General features: G+C 39.1%; 1 protein-coding gene across 2 annotated transcripts in view; it reads right to left on the reverse strand.

Moving 5' to 3' along the window:
- GRK5 (G protein-coupled receptor kinase 5) overlaps positions 1-20,128 on the reverse strand; it is a 334,138-nt gene that overhangs the window by 98,718 nt on the left and 215,292 nt on the right. For both annotated transcript variants that reach the window (XM_001376878.4, XM_007478919.2), the window contains one exon: positions 10,082-10,194. In XM_001376878.4, coding sequence (XP_001376915.3) covers positions 10,082-10,194 — 113 coding nt within the window. The remainder of the gene's footprint in view (positions 1-10,081; positions 10,195-20,128) is intronic.

Below are 20,128 nucleotides of genomic sequence, written 5' to 3' on the forward strand. Positions count from 1 at the left end.
AACCTTTTTTTTTTTAATCCTTTCCTTTTGTCTTAGAATCAACAACAAGTGTCAGTTCCAAGACAGAAGATTGGTAAAGGTGAGGCAATTAGGGTTAAGTGACTTGCCCAGAGTCATACAGCTAGGAAGCAACTGAGATCAAATTTGAAGCCAGGACCTCCCATTTTCTAGACCTGGCTCTCTATCCCCTAGCCTTTTAAATGCATTTTAAATGACTATATCCTGGTATAGTATATCTAAATTTCTATATTTTCTTTTCTTTTGTAAATAAGCCCCAGAAAGTATTTATGGTCAGAAGTATATAAAGTCTGGGGATAGAAAGGAAAGAGGGAAGTGTATGTTAGAAATGTATTAAGATACTGTGTCATAATGGCAGAAAAAGAGGGCAAGTGATTAGGGAAGCCAGACCCGAAGATGAGAGATCCTGGGTTCAAAAATTATCTCAGACACTTCCTTGCTGTGGGACCCTGGGCAAGTAACTTAACCCCCATTGCCTATCCTTTGCCGCTTTTCTGCCTTGGAACCAATACACAATATTGATTCTAAGATGGAAGGTAAGGGTTTTTATTGATTGATTGGAGATCTATGAAGGAAGGGAGCAATACAGACTCAGAGGCAAAGAAGCCTAGAGCCTCCAGTTCAACAGGGAAGTCTGAAAAAAAAACAGCCCTGGGACCAATATAGCTTGTAGGTACATAGTACTTTGCTTGTCTTCCTCATCAGAATGTGAGCTACTTGAGGGCAGAGATTGTTTTTGCATTTTTTTTTTGTATTCTCAGCACTTGGCAAAATGAATCCGTTTCAGCCTCCAAATTGGCTCTCTAAAAGAAGAGCTGGTATCCCAGGAAACTGATGAGGTTCATCTAGTTTAAGGTATTGGGCTGGATCCTTTCTCCCCTGCTTAGTGCGGAGGCACCATGGGAATCTTCCCAACCTGTCTCAAAATACTTACTGGACAACTGTTTGAATAGCATCTAGGGTGACTCAGTCCTGCTTGGAACACTCGATGTTCACTGTCCCAAAATACTTTTGAAGACCCTTCAACTAAATAGAAGTGTGAGGGTCTCTTATCAACTTCAATGGGTGGCTAAAATTGTTAGTCCTCTGAGTGCAAAACCAAAACAAAATATTTCTTTCAGGTCAGCTGAGCAAACCAGCCCTAGCTCCACCGGGGAAGGAACTGGGAGCACATTGGGACACAGAACACCAGTTCTAACATCAAAAGGTCTTTCTTTTCCTTCTTTCATTCAGAGTCCAAGTTAGGTCAACAACAGTGGAAGCACATTTGTGTTGGGTGCGTCAGTCACAAGCCAATGGTTTCCAGCTCTGTTTTGTAAGTCACTAATGACAGAATCTGTCTCCAAAAGGAAGGCTAGAAAGAAGACAGAGGGAGAAAGAAAAAGGCGGAAGACTAGACCTAAAGTAGGAAATGTGAAGACACAGTGCAAGGAGAGAGCCAGGCTCTGGGAACAAGAGTACCAAGTGAGTTGGACTGAAATAAGCCAACTGAGAAATCATAGCAATAGACCCGTCCCTTCTCAGGTAAGAGGCTGACGATTTCTGCCTGATGGCTTCAAGATCCATATGTAACCAGCAAATAACAGGCGGTTTTAGCAGTCTAGAATTAATTCGAGTTAGCTCTGGCAAACAGTTGCAAGACAATGGCCTCTATTAAAGAGACATAAACTGTATACATGAAAAGCTCCCCATAATTACACTCTTAATGCAATGCTTTCCTGGAAGCAGAGTTGGGGGGTTGGGGGGGGGGGGAGGAATCTCCTTTCAAGACATAAAGGGAGAGGCTATGAAACCCAGGGGATAAACAGTTGGCTTTGGAGTTCTAAAGATTGGGTTCGAGGGCCCTATCTGAGTCATACAAGCTATGTGACCCCCAGTGAGTAATTTAACCTCAAAGCGCTCGCCAGGATGACTCTAACTCTATTTGTTGCAGAACAATTGCCGAACCGCATTAGTAAAAGGAAGTTCCTCACCTGGGACTCTAACTTAACTGAAAAAAATCATGCAGAATTTTTTTTTAAGAGCAGGGGCAGATAGGTGGCTCAGTGGATTGAGAGCCAGACCTGAAGATGGAAGGTCCTGGATAAAAAAATAAAAATAAAAAATAAAGCAACAGCAGATATTTCCTTGCTGTGGGACCCTGGGCAAGTCACTTAACCCCCATTGCCTAGCCCTACTGCTCTTCTGCCTTGGAATGAATACTTAGTATTGATTCTAAGATGGAAGGCAAGGGTCTTTATTTAAAAAATAACAAAGATGCTCTTCTGCCTTGGAATGAATATTTAGTATTGATTCTAAGATGGAAGGCAAGGGTCTTTATTTAAAAAATAAAAAAGATGCTCTTCTGCCTTGGAATGAATATTTAGTATTGATTCTAAGATGGAAGGCAAGGGTCTTTATTTAAAAAATAAAAAAAGAATTAGGGGCAGATAGGTAGCACAGTAGATAGAGCACAAAGCCTGGAGTTGGGAGATCCTCTTAGTTCCACTTTAGCCTCAAATACTTCCTAGCTGTGTGACCCTGGGCAAGTCACTTAACCCATATTGCCTGCCCTTGCCCTTCTCTTTAGAATACTAAAACAGAAGGAAGGGTTTAAAATAAATAAACAAATAAAGTAAATCCTCTACCTAGATTTCTGTTAAAATCCTACCACATAGGAAGGTATTTAACCCATAACAGTCTGAGGCAATGTGTGATATAATAGAAAAACTTTGACTCTTATCATGTAGGACTTTGGATAAGTCATTTCCCTCTTTTGATTTTTGTTGCCTCATCTACAATGAAATGGTTGGGCTAATTGATCTCTAAAGTACTCTCCAGTGCTAACATTCTATGTTCAGCATAATCTCATATCAAGTAGATTAAAAAAAAAAAACCTACTGAGGGCAGCTATGTGGTTTAGTGAATAAGAGTCAGGCCTGGAGTTGGGAAGGTCCTGGGTTCAAATTTGACCTCAGACACTTCCTAGCTGTGCGACCCTGGGCATTTAACCCTAGTTGCCTAACCCTTACTGTTCTTCTGCCTTGGAATGCATACTTAGTATCAGTTGCAAGACAAAAGGTAAAAGTGGGTTTTTAAAATTACCTATTGAACATTCAGTTATGACATTTATTAACTATGCAACTTTTGGGAAATTTCTTGAGAGTAATAATCCTTGCACAGCCTATTTTATAGTACGGCAAAAGGCTTTTTAAACCTCAAAGTGCTCTATAAATATGTTGTAATAAAAATAGCCAGCATTTATACAGTGCTTTCAGATTTGCAAAGAGCTTTACAAATATTAACTCAATTTATACTTACACCAATCCTGGGGGATACTTCATGCTATTGCCCCCACTTTTACAAATGATAAAACTGAGGCAAATGGGGTTAAGTGACTTGCCCAAGGTCGAGCAAATGTCTGAGGTAGAAGTTGAATTCATGTATTCCTGACTCTAGATTTTAGCGGTCTCCATTGCTAAGTCAAGATCTTCGGTAAGGATGGGAGGGAGATTCAAAGAAGAACACAATCTGTGCTCTCACGAGGCTTAGTAGGGAGAATAAGAGGCGTAGAAATAACTCGACAATAATATGAAGTACCACTAATGACCTGATGACATCTAGTTGGGAATATCTCTTCCCCTTCTCTGTCTCTCCTCTTGCTACATCCTCATACTAAAGTAAAGCTGTGAATGAAAGGATGTTCCTTAAATCTGTTCTAAGCTCTCATGTTGACCTTTTACAATATTTAGTCAACCCAAGAAGAGCCTCAGGGTGGGAAGAGAGGAGGGGGCTAGAGGTGATGCTATTCTAAGATAAGAAATGAAATATAAAAGAGCTGGGGGAGCCTTCTTAAATTATTTATGTATACACAGCTGTCAAAGATGAACATCTGTTTAATGTCTCCCTGGAGCAGGCTGTGTGACCAGACGTGCATACTAGAACCAACATCCTTCATAAATCTAATATTTCATCTTAGAGCTCTCTCTCAGCCCATTCTAAACAAAAACTGTCATCATATGGCAGCAAAGCCATCTGAGCTATCGTTGCTCCATTTGAAAAATCCTTTGAAAGATATTTAAACAAAAGCAAATGTCCTAAATTGGTTAAAAAACAATTACCTACCGAGTCTCTCCTCCCATGGTGATGACTGAAGGGGCAGAGAACATTGGGTAGAATGGTTCTTGGCCTTGGACTCACTTTTTAATGTCACCTCCTTACCCAGGAGACTTCCTCATGCCCTGACAGGAAGCCAAAGTCAGTCATGTAATGAGGTCTCTTGGTCTCTGGTTTTTGTAATCATCAAATCAATTAGTGAGCTTTTCCTATAAGCTGCCACACTCAGTGAAGACTCCTAAATCAATGGACTCCACTCATTGCTGCCCCTCTACCTAGAAAAACTCATGTCCTCATTTACACTGGCCCTGGCTTCCTTCAGATGTCCTCAGAGGGAGGCTCCCAGATTTTGAGGTAGCAAGGACCTTATACCTCCTCTAGTCCAATCTCCTCGTTTGGCAAAGAAGGAAGCTGAGGCTCCAAAAAGTGAAATGATTTGGCTGGGATAGTAAGTAAGAAGTGGTAGGGATAGGCTTAGAATCCAGGTCATCAGCTGCCAAATCCAGGATGCCTTCTGCTGAACCAAGTAGGAACTAGAGACTGGACTCCTTGAGGTACTCCTCTAGGTAGCTGGCATAAATGTGTGACCTTGGGCAAATCATTGTCCCTCTCTTGGATGCATTTTCCTATTCTGTAAAATGGAAGGTTCACTTGTAAGTTCTTTTTCAGTTCTAAGATTCTTGGAGAAAGTTTTATGAAAAATCTTTAATGCCCAAATCTATGATGTACTTAAAATATCCAGATGTTATTTCCAAACTGTGCTTCAGCCTTCAACTGCTTAGCATGGCAGGGGGCACGTGATACATGCCCAGAGAAGAGTAAGACCTGAAGAAGGAGGACCTGATTCAAATGTGTTTGTGCTATTTGGTTGCTATAATGGGTAGGTGAGAGGATACAAATTGTGGAGTGACTGTTCTTAGTACAAAGGGAACTCAAGCTATAATCAGAAGACCTGGGTTCATAGCCCACATACCAGATTACTTACTTCACAGAGGCAGCAAAGGTGGTATAATGGATAAAGTGCTGGACCTGGAATCAGGAAGACTTGAGTTCAAATGCAGTCTCACAGACTTACTAGCTGTGTGATCCTGGACAAAACACCCAATCTCTGCATCAAATTCCTCTACTATGAAGTGAATGCAAGAATAGAACAGAGTTTTTCTAAGGGTAATGTTTATAGGGCACAAGATTTATAAGGCACTTAGTACAATGTTTGGAACATAGTAGATGTTTTATAGATGCTGGTCCCTTCCTTATCTCTCCTTTGACTTTGAACCTTGGTTTTTTCACTGGAAAAGAGTCATGGGTTCATAGAATCATAGATATAGACATGGAAGGAACTTAATGGACACCTATTCCAATTCCCCTTCATTTTATTATGGAGGAAACTGAAGTCCAAAGAAGTTATGGTCATGCAAATAGTAAACTTCAGAGAGGAATATAGTGGAAAATGTATTGGACTAGGAGCCACATCATTAGGCAAACCACTTGACTATTTAGACTTTGATTTCGTCAATGGTAAAGTGAGAGGACTACAGTTACTTCTAGCACAAGGACTTCCATTCCAATTCTAGTCTTTTAACAGATTTATAATTTCTAGTCTCAGATAGTTGAAAGCTCTGTAGAAGGGAAAAAGGATCACTGCCTCTCTTTCACTCATACCAAGCTAGAGTTATTCTCAAGCAGTAAGGAGGGAGTCACCCTTTAAGAGTACTCATGATCCTTTTTTATCCTCCTGGTTACACTGACACTCTAGTTTACCCTTTCTTTTGACAGGGTTACTATTTCCCTTTGGGCACCAAGGATAGAATGTCGGGTCTGGAATCGGGAAGACTCATTTTCTTGAGTTCAAACCTGCCTTCTGACATTTACTAGCTGTGTGACCCTGGGCAAGTCACTTAACCCTGTTTGCCTCAGCTTTCTCATCTGTAAAAATTATGAGCTAAAAAAGGAAATGGCAAATCACTTCAGTATATTTGCCAAGAAAACTCAAACAGAGTCATAGAGTTGGGCATGACTGAACAATGCTGTCTTCCTTCAAAACTTCCTGGAGAATTCTAGCGTCTCTTCCTTCTCGGGTTATTCTTCCAGAAGCCAACGTAAACACAGACCATTTTGTCTCCTTCTCTAACTTCAGAACTATTTGAGAAGAGACATTTTTGACAGGACCTGGCATCAGTAGTACCAGTGTAGGTTTAGCATGACCTCAACACATTCTACACATTCATGAGTTCTAGCCCCTTCCCTCCTTTCCAAGCAAGAGCTGAGAATGAAATAAAATGGTGGCAGTTCAGTAAAGACAAACTGGATATATTTGTCAAATGTGCAGAGAAAAGGTAGTACTTCTGCTGTAATGAAAATGTTGCTCTAAACCAACCATTCCTATGCTCAGGTCAATGACCTGCTGATTTTGAGTAATATAAGAGCATTTCAGGAAAATGAGTAAATGGATAATCCTATGAGTATGGCATCATGGAATCTAACTGGGAGCTGGTTATAAAGTGATTTTCTACCCGGAGAGGTGCCTATAATTAAGGAGATGCCCATGTGTCTTGGGTCCCAAACTTGAGGGGAATAAATCAAGGAAAGCTATGTATGGTCCTGGGTTCCCTGTCAGGGCCCACATTCATCCCAGAGATTCTGTATTAGACTTTGGAATGCCCAACAGAACAACCAAAGAGAAGTTGGTAAAAGTATATTCATTTGGAGTTTCTCTTATCTTTGCCTATGGTACCCATGTGCCAAATGGAAATACAATGCCATGCAGCCCCTTTATTACCCAATGAAGGAAAACCCAGCATGCCATTTTTATATATCCCTACCTTACTGATGTCCCAAAGTAACATTCTGTGTAGCACCTTGCACCAATGTGGGAAAGCAATGAATGTGTCTTCATGGATTCCCTCATTTTCCTGATACTTATTATGATCTGATTACTCAAGCAGTCTGCTTAATGACTTAGAAACAGTATGAGCAGCCATAAAATTACCCAGGCCCTCCTTTTAAAAACAAAACCACAGTACTCTACTTGACTGGAGAAATGCAGTCATTAAGGCAGCCAAGGAAAGTTTCCCTTACCAGAGGCTACGTCAGAATCCAAAGAGGATAGCTTCTTTTTAAAAAGGCAGACTAGGTGGAAGTTTCATGGGGAGGTGGTGACTGTGTGAATTATGCTTGTCCTGCCAGGAAGACTTCTGGCATCTGCCCATGCTGGGGAGACCCTTTCCCCCCACCCATTCGCTTCTTATTTCTCATTGGAAAAAAGAATTCTTCAGATGAGAAATTGTACCACCACTGGGAAACTCAATAAATTCTTCTTACGCAAAAGAGGCGTTGTAATGGACAGTCAACTGACGTAAGGTACAGGCAAGGAGGACAAGAAAAACGCCAATAATTGACGGGAGCTAGGATGCAAAATGCCAAAGGGACAGAGTTGACCTTAGCTCAAGTCACCTTTTCATTCAATACTTTGCATGTGTAAAAATTACTGAATATATTCATGATGAAAAACAAGCCCCAGCCTACTCCCATGTCTCCCCCAACAAATGTTGTGGTTGTAGTACCAAAGAAAGAGTTTGTTTGTAGGACAAATGAAAATGGGCATCATTCGATTTTTTTAACCTCATAAATTTTCTCAGTATGCTGAATAAAGCAAGTCACTGGAAAATTCCACAAGCTTATTTCCTATCCTTACTACTCTCATCTGGATACTCCTTCCATGAGTCTCTAAGCTACTCCTCTTCTTATGAAAGAGGACTGAAAAAGTAAAATATGGAATTTCTTTTCTCTGATCCAACCAAAGACAGTTAAGCGGACTTTTCTTTCTCTGACCACCATAAAAAAGAGGAATGAATTACCCTTCCAATCAAAGAGGATTTTGAAACTTTCTTTTTCCTCATATCTGTAACCTATGACCTGAATTAAGTGCCTACTGTGTGCCAAACACTGTACTGAGTGTTTTACAGATGTTATCTCCTTTGATTCTTGCAATAACTCTGGGATGTCAGTGCTAGGTGCCATTACTATCTCCATTTAATTAATAGTCAAAGAAACAGAGACAGACAGAGGTTTGCCTGAGGTCAAACAGTGAGTGCTTGTGGCTAGATTTGAACTCAGGACTTCTTGACTCCAGTCTAGCATTCTAACCACTGCAGCCTAGCTTCCAGAGTACATATAGGGGCACCCCTCTCAAACAGAAATACACTTAGCCTAGTTTTCTGTGAGATCACAGCAGCAACAGCCATGACCAAACTAATCTAAAAATGCTAACTTGGTCCTCTAATTCTTTCCTGCTATCCCCAAAAGGACAGTCTAGACTCCTTAGTTAGAAACATAGAGACAAGATATAGCTATTTGGATCCATATTCAAAATGGGCAAATTTAAAAGAAGATACACAATTTCACACATCACGTAAACTGAGGACAGAATCCCAATACTCTCAATGAGCAATTTTCCAATTCATTTCATCTTGCAGATATTTCAAATGTGAACACCAACAGCATTTCTCAATCAGTAGCCTGTCTTGCTTAAATGGAACCAGCAAGCAATCAATCAGTCAGATCGCTAGCAGCATCCCTGCTGCTGATTTTTATAATTTCCTGCCTTCTGGAAGGTGGGTAGAAGGGGAAGGAGAGGTGCTTTTCAATTGGAAAAGGGCTTTAAATTGGACTTTGGTAAACTCAATAGGATGGCATGACAACCAATGAGAAGATCCCCTGGGATCTCATCTGTATAAGTAGCTGTACCATGTTCAGAATGAGATGGGCAACAATTCCACCATTCTTTTCTTTCTCAGATGACATCTGGAGCATTGTGTTCTATTCTGAGAATAAATTTTAGGATAGATAGTGACAAGCTCTGAATGTATCCAGATGAGGGTGATGGAGATTGTGCCTCCCAAGAAGCAGTAAAAGAAAAATGGTGATATGTAGCCTTGAGAAAGAAAATTCAGGAGTTAATGGTAGCTGACTTCAAACATTTATAGAAGGTTTACAATGATTCTGTTTGGCCCCCAGAAAGGAGCATTAGGAGCAAAGAGGAAAAACAGGATGTAGCTTGGTGGCCAGGTAGATAGAATGCTGGACCTGGAGTCAGGAAGATTTGAATTCTAATCCCTTCTCAGAAATTTACTAGCTGTGTAACCATGGAAAAATAACTTAGTCTTTCACAGGCTCAGTTTCTTCATCTATAAACTGGTATAATTTAATTTACTTCAAAGGGCTATTGTGAGGATCAATATGAGACACTGATCAAATGAGATAATACTTGTAAACTTATATAGCATTTAAAAAACATAAAGCACTGTATAAAGGGTGGCTGTTATTATTAAATTATCAAGGAGCAAATTTCAATTAGACACAAGGAAAAGTCTTCCTAATGATTATACTCATCAAACAATTGAATATTCTGTTCTGAAGGCAATCAGCTCTTTACCATTAGAGATCTTCAAACAGTAGCTAGCTAGATAAATAATAATGGGATCAAAGGTTGATCATGTTGTTGAAAGGATTCTTGCTTCATATAAAGTCGGTCTAGATGGCCTCTGAAGGACCTTCTAACTCTGAGATTCTATGATTCTGTGAGGCAGACCCAACATCCCAACATCCCTGGTAAGCATGAAATTTGCACAAAGCAAGAACTCAAGGGACTTTAGAAATCATCCAGTGACTCGTCCAGCTCTGCCACTTTAAAGATAAGAACACTGAGGTCCAGAATGAGAGTGTAACTTTGTTTTGCTCACACAGCTTGTTGGTGATCCTAGAATTTGTACCCAGCTCTCTTAACCAGCAGCCCAAGATCCTTTTCATCAAACTAAATATAGCTAAGCCAGTCCTGAGGACTTCTTTCCAAAAAATGATTTATTCTTTGTCCTTTTGAACTGAGAGGATTAGGTTGTTATTTTAACATGTTTATCATCAAGGGCTAAAGTGTAACAAAGCTTCCGAAATATCAACAGCATTGACTTACCACGGAGTCAAGGAACCTAATACAGCACTCCAGCTCATGCCGGGTTTCACAGAACTGTCGGAAAAGAAGTCTTCCAATTGGCTGCTTGTCGCACAGACTACAGTAATCTCTGTCTAGAGGCAATAAAAAAGAAATCCATGGTGAAAAGGGGGATATTGGTATCAGGCTATGTTTGAGATAGTTAAGTCTTAGCAACGTTCTTGAGAATAAACTGGAACAGAAACAATTTCATGGGAGCATAGGATTTAGAGCTAGAGGCTTCAGGACTACTTGGTTTAATGCATTTATTTCAAAGATGTGGAAATAAAGCCCCAAGATGGAGAGTGACTTGCCCAAGGTCATCAAACTAATATAAAAACATTGGACTGGGTATTAGGAGAACTGAGTGCCTTTAAATCCCCTTGTGACACAAAATGTTTTGATTCCATTGAAACCAAATGCTTATTAATCACCTCTATGAATGAGGCATTATACTAGACACAAGATAAACCTTGTTCTCAGAGAGACTGTACTTTAATAAGAGGGAAATGGCACGTGTGCCACAAGACCAAATAACGAGCATATAAGAGAAGGTATGAGAACTGTTAAGGGAAGGATTCAGGCAGAGCATTAGAAGAGAAGCAGACAGAGAGGTTACTTTCAGTTGGAGGGGGGCACTGAGAAAACAATTATGAAAGGCTTCATGGAGAAAGTGGCACCTAAATTGGGTATTAAAATAAAATTACTCTAATGAACCAAAAGGGGGAGAAGATTCTGTAATCCAGTGGCACTGGCCTCTTTGCTGTTCCTCACATAGGACCCTCCATCTACCAACTACAAGAAATTTCACTAGCTATGCTCCCTGCCTGGAATGCTCTTCCTCCTTATCTCAGCCTCCTGACTTCCCTGGCTTTCTTCAAGTCTCAGCTAAAATCACATCTTCTGTAAGAAGCCTTTGTCATTTCTTCTTCTTTTTAAGTCTTCTCTTTGAGACTATGTCCAATTGATCCTGCATAACATAAGTTTCTGCGTAACTGTGTGAGTGTTGTTTTGCTCAAGGAGCTCCATAAGAACAAAGGTTGTTTTTCTATTTTTTTTTCTTGTTTGCCATCATTCCCGGCACTCCTCATAGTACCTGGCACATAGTAGGTACTTAATAAATAGCAGCTGATTAACTGACTGACCTATCCTCTTAGCTTGAACTATTAGAGCTATAAAGATCCTTAGAACAGAAAATGCTTATATAAGGTGTCAGAAAAGAGGTCCGGAGAAGTAAAGTGAATTTCCAAAAGTCACAGAGTAAGCAGAGCTGATACTCAGGCTAGTTTGCCTAAATTCAAATTCAGTGTTCTTTCCATTACCTAATACCATTTATGTTGGTCTGGCCTCTTTATCCCTTTATTTAGGAAACTTCCTTCTTATTTTATTTCATGATTAATCATTTTTGCAACAAAAATAGAACAATATACAAGTATTGCTGTCAAATTATCAACAATATATTTGATGTCCCTTTCTGATACCCATGCCAAATACTTGTATGTGTAGAAAATCATTTTTAAAATGTTGCTGTAATTAAATGTACAATATACTTCTAGTTCTTTGCATTGTTTTGTATAGGTCTTTCCATAAGTAAGTAGGGAACTTTAAGATTTGAAAAAATGGTTTCTTCCTTGGAAATTTACACTAATGTCCAATTTGTATGAAAAGGATAGATGAACACCCATAAATTTTGGCATATTGTCTTATTGCCATTCTCTTTAATGAAATTATTATTTCTATGATTTGTTCTTTTACCCACTTACTCATTAGGATTAGATTTAGTTTCCAATTAATGTTTAATCTCTCTTTCCAAGGCCTTTTATTGAATGATGATTTGAAAAGGATTCATTTAGTATTTTTGCTTTTCTACATTTTGTTATAAGCTTTTATACCCTAAAACATAGTCAATTTTAGTATAGGTGTGATGTACCACTAAGAAAAAGGTATCCTTTCTATTCCCATTCAATTTTTTCCAGAGGTCTATTACATCTAACTTTTCTAAAATTCTATTTATCTTTGTTAAGGTCTTTCTTATTTATTTTTGATTAAATTAATCTAGTTCTGAGAGGAAAAAATTAAGGTGCTCCATTAGTATAGTTTTAATCTATGTCTATTTCCTCTTGCAACTCATTTAACTTTACCTTCAAGAATTTGGATGCTATACCATTTGGGGTGCATATATTTAGTATTGATATTACTTCATTTCCTATGGCATCTTTTTGCATAATGTAGTTTCACATCTTATCTCTTTTAATTGGGTCTGTTTTTGCTTCCACTTTGTCTGAGATCATGATTGCTACCCCTATATTCTTTTTACTTCATCTGAAGAATAATGTATTCTGCTCTAACCCTTACCTTTACTCTATGTGTGTCTCTCTGCCTCAAGTGTGTTTCTTGTAAACAACAAATTGTTGAATTCCATTTTTTAATCTATTCTGCTATCTACTTCTGTCTTATGGGTAAGTTCATCCCATTCAAATTCATAGTTATGATTACTGTGTATTCCCCTCCATCCTATTTTCCTTTTGTTTCTGTCTCTTAGCCTATATTTCTGGTTCTGTCTCACTATCTCTCTTTTCACCTTGTCTCTCCTTCAAAGTTGGTTTTGTTTTTGATTACCACTGCCCCCAATCTGCTCTCCTTTCTATTAGTAACCCACTTCTCTTTTCTCCTTCCTCTATTTCCTTGTAGGACAAGATAGATGTCTATACCAAATAAGTGTATATGTTATTCTGTCTTTGAGACAATTCTAACAAGGGTAAACTGTTTTGTCTACACCCTCCATCTTTCCCTCTACTATAAAAACTCTTCTTTTAGCCCCTCTTTTATGTAAGATAATTTACCACCTTCTACTATTTCTTTCTTACCATTTAACTTTATTTTTTAAAAATCATCATATCATAGTCAGCTCACACCCATGCCCTCTATCTATATATACTCGCAACTGACCTAATAATGTTATCATTCTTAAGAATTACAAGTATCATCTTCCTATATAGAAAGGTAAACAATTTAAATTTTTTAATCCATTTTGCTTTCTCTTTCCTTTTTTGCCTTTTTATACTTCTCTTGAGACTTGTATTTGAAAGTCAAATTTTCTATTCAGTTCTGGTCTTTTAATCAGGAATGGTTGAAAGTTCTTTATTTAATGAAATATCCCTTTCTCCCAAGAAGGATTATACTCAGTTTTTCTGGGTAGGTTATTTTTGGTTGTAATCCTAGCTCCTTTGCCATCCAGAATGTCATTTTCTAAGCCCTCCAATATTTTAATGTAGAAGCTGCTAAATCTTGTGTGATCCTGACAGTGGCTCCACAATATTTGAATTGTTTTCTGAATGCTTGCAATGTTTTCTCTTTAACTTGGGCACTCTGGAATTTGGTTATAATATTCCTGGGAGTTTTCCTGGGGGTCTCTTTCAAAAAATGCTGGGTGGATTCTTTGAATTTCTATTTTACCTTCTGACTCTAGAAAATCAGAGCAATTTTCCATGTTAATGTTTTGAAATATGATGTTAGGCTCTCTTTTTGTTTATGGCTTTCAGGAAGTTCAATAATTCTTAAATTAATTATTTTCCAGGTGAATTGCTTTTCCAATGAGATACTTCATGTTTTCTTCTATTTCTTCATTCTTTTAAATTTTGTTTTATTGTTTCTTGATATCTATTAGCTTCTAATTACCAATTCTATTTTTAAGGAATTGTTCCTCTACCATCAACTCTCTTTTCATAATTTTCTTGCATTACTCTTATTTTCCACTATTTCTCTTCTTCAATTTTAAAAATTCCTTTTGAGCTCTTCTAAGAATTCTTTTTAGGCCTGTGACAAATTCATATTTTCTTTGAAGATCTGGCTGTGGCTGATTTGACTTTGTTATCTTCTTCTGAACTTGTGTCTTGAGCTTCCCTATAACCATAATAATCTTTTATGGTCAAATCTTTTTGTTGTTATTTGCTCATTTTTTAGCCCATTTCTTAACTTTTAACATTTTAAAGTTGGGTTCTGCTCCCAGGGTAGAAGAGACACCATCTCAATTTTCAAGTTTTTTGTGCTTCTGTTTTCAGGGTTACTTGTGAGGGTCTAAGTTTTGGGTTCTTTTAATTGATGTCATCTAAAGAGAAGTGTGGTATGAACAACCACAAATACTCTTCTCTGCCCTAGTAATGTGACCAAGACCCTTGCTCCCCTGTGGCCACATATGCTTTTGCTCCATATGACCCTAGAATGCAACTCAGATTTCTGCTCTCCTGTGGTTGCAGTGCTCCATTTTGTCTTGGACCTGAGTCTGTCTTCTCTCAGTGAGCACCCTGAAACTATGATAAAAATCTCCACATCTTTGGGGCCATAATCACTCCCCACACAAAGGAATGCCACCAGAAAATGTATATGAACAATACAGCAGGTCCTATACCCAGTAGCACCAAAGGGTCCCCTGTAATCTCCTTTTGAGCAGTTGTCCAACCTTTTTGCTACCTGGAGCCAAGAGCTCCTGAAGCCACAGCCACTGATGTAAGGACCTCCAATGCCCACTTCTGGCTTATCTATCACCCCAGTGAGACAAAACTTTTCTGCTGTCCTCCCAAGTTATCTTGGGCTTGAAAAATTATATTACTTCAGTGTTTTATTGTCTCTCCAGAATTTTATTTAAGGCATTATTTTAAAGTTGTTTGGAGGGCAATTTGAGAAAGCTCAGATGAGTCTCTGCCTTTACTCTAACATCTTAACTCTGCCTTCCCAAAGTGGTGTTCTTTTTTAAAAAAAAAAAAACCTTACCTTCCATCTTAGAATCAGTACTGAGTATTGGTTCTAAGGCAGAAGAGTGGTAAGGGCTAGGCAATGGGGGTTAAATGACTTGCCCAGGGTCACACAGATAGGAAGTGATTTATGCCATATTTGAACCCAGGACCTCCCACCTCTGGGGCTTATTCTCAATCTATTGAGCCACCCAGCTGCCCACCCTACCCCCCAAAGTGATATTCTTAAAGTACATGTCTGGCCATGTCACTCCCTTGCCTAAGAATCTTCTATGATTTCTTATTGTCTCTAGAGTAAGAAGATAGTATTAACTCTCTCCTTGCCTATTTTTAGCTAATCAAATCAAGAACTTAAAGTACCGCTACTTAACACTAAGTATGAGAGTTCATGAATCACTTATTATAGTAATCTCACACCTCCAAAGGTTACTGCCACCCCCACCTTGGGCAGTGCTAGGCAAATTGAAAGACTGCCATTGGTTTCTGTGAAGAAGAGAAAATGACAGGAAGTGACAGGAAATGACATGGAAAAAAGGAGCATAAAAAGAAAAGCATGGTCTAGCATTCATTCCTTTCCTCGTTTCTGGAGAGATTGGTTCCGGAGATTCATTCCCTTCCTGGTGTTTCAAGTGAATGGCTGAGATCCCTTTTGGAGGAGACTTTTTCCTTGGATCCTGTGTTGACTTGCTGGGTGAGTGGCTGAGATTCCTGTTTTGGCTTTGTAGGAGTCTATGTTGATGGAACTCTGGCTGAAGACACCAATGGGACCTCTGGCTGAGGATTATCAGGAAATCCACCTGGAGATTAGACTTGGGGAAGCCCTCCCAGGGTTGAGCCAGACACAGGAGCAGCACTTAGGGTGGTAGGCTAGACAATTCTCTACCTTCTTATATTTTTTCCACTTTCACACTCTCCATCTCTTTGTAAATAAAGCTGCTAAAAGTCATTTTGACTTAAGCTATGATATTTTTAAATCAGCGACCACAATATTACTTTAGAAATTATATTTAGTCAAAAACCTAAATTTAAACTCTTACTACCCCCCATGATTCTTTGGGAGACTAGTCTCCCCAATGAGTCATTTAACATAACTAGCTTATATCTCTAAAGATCTTCTAGCTAAAGGTGCATATAATATTGTACTTTATAAGAGGAAACTACAATAGTTGGAGATAAGAGGGAAATAGAAGAGAGAGAGCAAAACCAATGTTTGCTGGGTGCATTGACAAAAAGCCAATTAGGGGGCAATTCCCTTTGGCATAAGAGTTTACATTCAGAATAAATGTGTTTACTATTATTAACCCCCTTCAGTTCAATCAATTACATCCCAACATTCATTTTGGATCTTTTGATGCAGTGTAGGTTTCTTTATGGCACTTTCTCCAAATAGTTCACTTACTTAATTGAAGGAGTTGGTGAGCTTTTCTCTCAAAAATTTTTAAATCTTGGATTTTACAAAAATGATACAAGGGCAAAGTAGAAAACTCTTCTATTCAGCATTTAAAATCTATTATAACAATGCCAAAAGGGCTCTAAAACTATGCCTACCCTTTGATCTGGTAATGCCACTACTGGGACTGTTTTCCATAGAGACAATAAAAAAGAGGAAAGGAATTACTTATACAAAAATATTTATAGCAGCTCTTTTTGTGGTGGCAAAGAATTGGAAATCGAGATGCTCATCCATTGGAGAATGGCTGAACAAATTGTGGCACATGGTGATGGAATACTATTGTGCTAGAAGAAATGATAAACAAAATCATTTCATAAAAAACTGGAAATATCTACAGGAACTGATGAAAAGTGAAATAAACAGAACTGGGAGAATATGGTACACAGTAACAGCAACATTGTACAATGATTATCTGTGAAAATTTGGCTACTCTCAACCATGCAATGATCTGGGACAATCCTAAAAGATTTATGACAGGGAATGCCATCCACCTCCAGAGGAAGAATTAGTAGAGTCCTCTTTCAGGTCAGTGTGTTTATGGTTTTATTTTGTGATTTTAGTTATGTATGAATTTGCTCTTACAGCAATGGCCAATATGGAAGTTCATTTTGCATGGTAATAAAAAAAAAGTTTAAAAAATAAATAAATAAAATAAACATTACTGACAATGACTCAGGGAGGAAAAATCATCATAACGTCTCTTTCTCACCTGAGAAAAATCATCATAATGTCTCTTTCTCACATTACTCTTCATTCAAGTACTCTACATTTCAACCAAATTGGTCTGTTTCTAGCACGTGACATTCCGTTTCCTGTTTCTGTCTTTGCTTAGGCTATCCTCCATGTTTGGGCTGCTTCCTCCCTTCCCTTCTATCTCTTGCAATCCCTAGATCCCTTCAAGGCTCAGACCAAGTGAACACATATACCACATGAAGCCTTTCCTGCCTGTCCTATCCCAGAGGATTACTCTCCACCTACCCCCAGTAACTTTGCATTTATTTTTGCTTTTGTTTGTATTTATGTGGGTACATGCTATCTCTCCCCCAGAAGACTATAAGCTATGTAAGGATGTAAGGACAAGGGCTGTTTTGCCTTGGTTTTGTACTCTCAGTTCTCAGTATAGGGCCTGGCACAGAGATGTCCAATAAATGCTTGTCGAAGGGAATTAAATCGGAGAGCCTTCAAATAGAGTGTGAGCTCCCAGAACAAGAACACATCACAAAGGGGAAAAACCTGGGCTCTCTTTGCAATCATTGGACTTTTCCTGTTCCTAACAAGGGAACCAGAGTGAATTACCTTGTGTCAAACTTCACTTTCTTCAAATTAAAGGGTGGGGGGAGAGAACCGTACAGTTTATATCATTTGAAAGAGACTCTTCCCCTCTCCCAGGTCCTAAAAACAAGTATGAAATTCCATGTGCCATATTGTGTTTCCTGAAGGGTTCTTCTGACAGACTCTCTTCCTGCCATATGGCAGTTGCTGTCAGTATGGAAACAAGTCTGTTCTAAACACATAATACCGTAAACAGACATGTGAGGCCTACACAAGCTGCCAGTGCCACAATTACATCCATCTCCAAGCTGTGGGAATAATCCCATGGAGCAAAAATCACTGACAAGGCCACATAACAAATACAGTGATGGATAATCACCAATTAGTCCTCCTTTCTTCTCCCAAATAAAGATAAATGGACCCATCTTTGAAGCCTAAAACACTAAAAATGAAAGAAAATCAAGTATAAAGACTTTGGTTCCTTTGGAAGAGAAATGCCCAGGGAAGACAGCAGGAAGCATCAAGAGGTTGAGTCAGACTTGACAGAAGGGGCTACAAAACTAAGCATATAAGCCCTTTAAGCACGTGCAGGGAAATGATGCCAAACCTCAAGGCACTCTGGGAAGGCCAACTCTACTGAATCTCAGGCCTTTATCAAAAGCTGAGGAAATTATTTCCAGGACATCCAAGGACAGACAAGAAATCCCCAGTGGTGGAGTCAGTGAGTTCAGTAGGGAAGGCAGAAAATACAATCCCCAGAGCCAGGGTTAGGCTTGGCACGAGTATCTCCTTGGGGATGGAATGCCAGTGTCTAGGTCCCTCCATCTCACTGAGAGAATGTTAGCTGCTATGTGTATAGACATGTAGACACACTTTGAACCCAACAACCTTGCTGGTGGACCTTCATCAGAGGTGGGTGACCCTAGGATCAGATGGAATGAATAGGAGTTTCCCTACCCCTCTCCCTACTCTCTGCTTCTACAGCTTGCTTAAACAACACCATCAACCAACATTTATTAAGTATCTTCTCTTTGTTAGGAAGAACTCCAGGCACAGTTCCAAGGCAATTGCTTTTGATGGCTTTGACAGAGCAGGAGGCTTTCAGGGTGGGAAGAGCAGGAAAGAAACTCCTTTCTCTTTCTCCCTTCTCCTGTCCCACCCAACAGTATGTCTTCCTCCCTGCTATGTACTAAGATACCCGAGATTGAGATTTAAACATGGCGCACTGGAGTTGGAGTCAAGGGACCAGAGAGTCAAAGACTGGTTCCAACATCTCACTCTAGGTGCAAAATGGGAATGATAATTGTAGCTAGCGACAGTTCAATGTTTGTTAAGAGCTTTACAATATTGTCCCATTTAATCCTCACAACAACCCTTGGGGAGAGATGCTACTATTCTCTCCATTTTATAAATGAGGAAACTAAGGTTTACACTAAAGTTATTTGCCCTGAGCCACACAACTAGTAAGTGTCCAAAGTCATTTTTGAATTCAGGTCTTCCTGACTCCAATGCTAGTTCTTTATCCACCTAGCTGTCTTACCACCTGCCTCACAATAACAACTTCTATTATTTACCTCAGCAGGTTGCTGAGAGGAAAGCATTTTTCAAAACCATGAAACACTTTGGAAATGTCAACTATTATTATCACAACCAAGTAATGCATATTTATAGGGCAGCTAAGTGGCACATTGGATAGAGTGCTAGTCCAAGAGTCAGGAGGACCTGAGTTCAGATATGGCCTCAGAATCTTATTGGCTGTGTGACTGTGGGCAAGTCAGTTAACCCTGTTTGCCTCAGTTTCCTCCTCTGTAAAATGAGCTAGAGAAGGAAATTAAAAACCACTAGCTGTGTGACCCTGGGCAAGTAAGTTAACCCTGTTTGCCTCAATTTCCTCATTGGTAAAATGAGCTGGAGAAGAAAATGGCAAACCATTCCAGTATCTTTGTCAAGAAAACCTCAAATGGGATCATGAAGAATTGGACATGCCTGAAATGATTTAACAACAAAATGTTTATTTATATTGTAGAATCTGCCAATAAGCATTGGTTTATTTCAGATTATAGACTCAAAGCATTTGGAAACTGGAAGGTACTTGAGAAACCAGTCTATCCTCCTCATTTGCCAAATGAGTAAACTGAGGTCTATTTTAAGATTGAAAATTAATATCTACTACTCCAAGTATATGTTTATAAGATTTATTAATAAACTCTTGAAGTAGAGGAAAGAAAAAGACCTACAGTAAAGAGGGGCTTTCTCAGACCACGCATGTGGGAGAAGAGGGCAAGAGGTGGAATTACGCACAACTAACTATATACAATATGTATATACAATACGCAAGCCAGTAAGGTGGGGATGAAAGAGAAAAGTGATGCTGGGAGATGTAGTTCAAAGGCACAACATTTCCATTTATACACTATGGAGGTAAAATGACTTGTCCCCAGATAACAGCCATTAAACCACAGAGCCCACCTTAGTGTAAGTCATGCACATAGAAGGCATTTAATGTTTCCTGAATTGAATTGCATCAATCAGAATACATCTCCACTCTCTGAG

The sequence above is a fragment of the Monodelphis domestica genome, chromosome 1 (genome assembly GCF_027887165.1).
Source record: "Monodelphis domestica isolate mMonDom1 chromosome 1, mMonDom1.pri, whole genome shotgun sequence".
Taxonomy (NCBI): domain Eukaryota; kingdom Metazoa; phylum Chordata; class Mammalia; order Didelphimorphia; family Didelphidae; genus Monodelphis; species Monodelphis domestica.